The sequence below is a fragment of the Sinocyclocheilus anshuiensis genome, unplaced genomic scaffold (assembly GCF_001515605.1).
Source record: "Sinocyclocheilus anshuiensis isolate Anshui unplaced genomic scaffold, SAMN03320099.WGS_v1.1 scaffold708, whole genome shotgun sequence".
Classification (NCBI taxonomy): Eukaryota; Metazoa; Chordata; class Actinopteri; order Cypriniformes; family Cyprinidae; genus Sinocyclocheilus; species Sinocyclocheilus anshuiensis.
Window position 1 is genome coordinate 2,177,951 of NW_015555881.1, and position 2,668 is coordinate 2,180,618.

Genomic DNA, 2,668 nt, shown 5'->3' on the forward strand with positions numbered 1-2,668 from the left:
ATTTCATTACACCAAATACACAAAATAATGTTCTTTTTAGTAACATCATATGACCCTTTTAAAATACATGAAACACAAAAATGAAGCATCAATAAGTCTGACATGCAGGTACACAAACACACGTGCACAAACATAAGACACACACGCATGCTGAAGTATTAGATATCACCAGATGGTGAAATGGATGCCAATTTGCTGACTCACTCCGCTGTAAAGCGTTCATTACGAGATCTTTCCTCTGACAACATCAAAAATGCATTAGGAAGAACAGCAAGAGTTTTAAAGCGTGGCCTCTGCGCTGACAGGAAGTTAAAAGATCCATGAAATTAAAAGAGACTGAGATACAACAGCCACAGAAATTGATTTTTTGATGCTAAATGCGGCTGTGGTGGACTGATCAATCACGCTTGTCTGTGAATGTGCCGTTACAGGACGGCCCGGCGTGGTAAACACAATGAACTGGCCCTCAGGAGCCATAGAGCTAAAACTGTGGTTGACCAACAAGAACATCATCAGTGCTGCACCATCCAGCAAAAACATGTTATGTAATTGTTATGGTTAGTATTGCAGAGAAATTAGTTACAGGCCCTGCAATGTTTTCATAGTCACTGTGTTATTCTCTTAAAGGTATAGTTCACACAAAAATGACAATTCTCTGCAGTGAATGGGTGCCGTCAGAATGAGAGTCTAAACAGCTGATAAAAACATCACAATAATCCACACCACTCCAGCCCATCAGTTAATGTCTTGAGAAGCCAGAAGCTGCGTGTTTGTAAGAAACAAATCCATCATTAAGACATTTTAACTTTAAACGGCTGATTCTGGCTAAAATACGAGCCCGCTTCTTCCTTTGAAAAAGTGGTCTGGTCTGAATCAGGAGAGAAATCTGCACAGATCAAGCACCGTTTACAAGCCACAACAGTTCTAAACAAACGTGGGTGAACATTGATGCAATGGATTAAAGTTAAAACATCTTAATGATGGATTTGTTTCAGCTTTTGGCTTCTCAAGATGTAACATGGTGCAAGAAAGGATTATTTATAGTTGGAAATGAGAAAGTATTTTAACATCCAAAAAATGACACACAGATCATTAGAGCATGCAGCAGAGGAAAAGACGGGAATAATACCTCTCCGGTTAACAGGATCTTTCGCCACATAAGCGGCGTAATCAGTCGTGTCCTGTTGACAGAAGACACAGGAAATGATTCAAACCTAAACTGAGCTAATTCCACTTCTACATGCTTTTTATGAGCCCGTTTCTTTAAAGGAGTCATATAACGGCAAACACGATATTTCTTGCTCTTTTGAAATGAGTTTGATGCATTACATACTTTGAAAATCACAATTCAACAATCCTCTATTTTTTTTAAACTGGATTGCAAAAATGACTCATTTGTCAATTGTCATGATGATGACATCACATCTCATTAACATATGACCACCCACATTTACACATTAAAAACACAGATCATGAAAATGGCACGATTATGACATTTACATACATACATTTACAAAACTAACTCATTCAAGACATTGTCATGATTATGACATCACCACTATGAGCTCATTAACATATGACCGCCCACATTTACAAATTAAAAACTACAAATATAACTTATTTATGAAATGGACATAACTGACATCACCACTATGAGCTCATTAACATATGACCGCCCACATTTACATAATAAAAATAGAAAAATGACCCATTCTTGAAATTGTCATGACATCACGTCTGAGCTCATTAACATATGACCGCCCACATTTACACATTATAAACTGCAAATATTACTAATTTGTGAAATTGGGATGATTATGACATCACATTTATGACCGCCCACATTTACATATTAAAATTCCAATAATAACTAATTCATGACATCACAACTATGAGCTCATTAGATATTAAATACTAAAAAAAGACAAATTCAAGAAATAATCATGATTATGACATGACAACTATGATCTCATTAATATGACCGCCCACATTAACATTAAAAATTGCTAAAGGGCTTCAGCCTACACCTTTTTTGGGTTACATAATTTGTAAAATTATGTATAATTATTTGGATTCAGTGTATGAGGACTGGAATAAATCTACTAAATCTACTTGTGAAATTGTCATGATTATGATATCATATCTATGAGCTCATTAGCATATGAACAGCCATATTTGCATATCAACATCCATTCAATATTGAAGCAACCTGATAAACAACAAGTATGCAGAAACTAGGCAATCATAACAAGTCTTAAATGTACAGTAGCTAGTTAAAAGCTTATTTAGTGGAACATAATCGATAAAAATCGATACATTTGGTGTAATAAACATTACAAATAAGATAAAACACTACTAAAACATATTTATTATGGCTCCTTTATTCACAGGAACACTGAAGTCGTTCTATTGGATATTCACTTTTTCTGAGAGTTCTGAGATTTGCCATAAAGTGTGGTGAGACTGAGTGTCAGCTGAGGAATGAATCAGGGGTGTGATGTTGTAAAGTCTCACCGGATCTCCACCGGAGGCAAAGGATATGGACTGCATGTGATGATTGGCTATTATCTGTGGAAACAGGAAGGAGCATCATTCATCTGCTCAGAGAGAGAGAGAGAGAGAGAGAGAGAGAGAGAGAGAGAGGGAGAGAGGGGATAAGTGTGTGTGT

At 36.3% G+C, this 2,668-nt stretch overlaps 1 protein-coding gene across 1 annotated transcript in view; it reads right to left on the minus strand.

The window, feature by feature from the left end:
* Positions 1–2,668, minus strand: part of LOC107675707 (SHC-transforming protein 3-like) — a 26,323-nt gene that overhangs the window by 5,877 nt on the left and 17,778 nt on the right. Inside the window, exons 5-6 of the mRNA XM_016470120.1 lie at positions 2,515–2,568; positions 1,130–1,181 (exon numbers count right to left, since the gene is read on the minus strand). Of these exons, the coding sequence (XP_016325606.1) occupies positions 1,130–1,181; positions 2,515–2,568 (106 nt within the window). The remainder of the gene's footprint in view (positions 1–1,129; positions 1,182–2,514; positions 2,569–2,668) is intronic.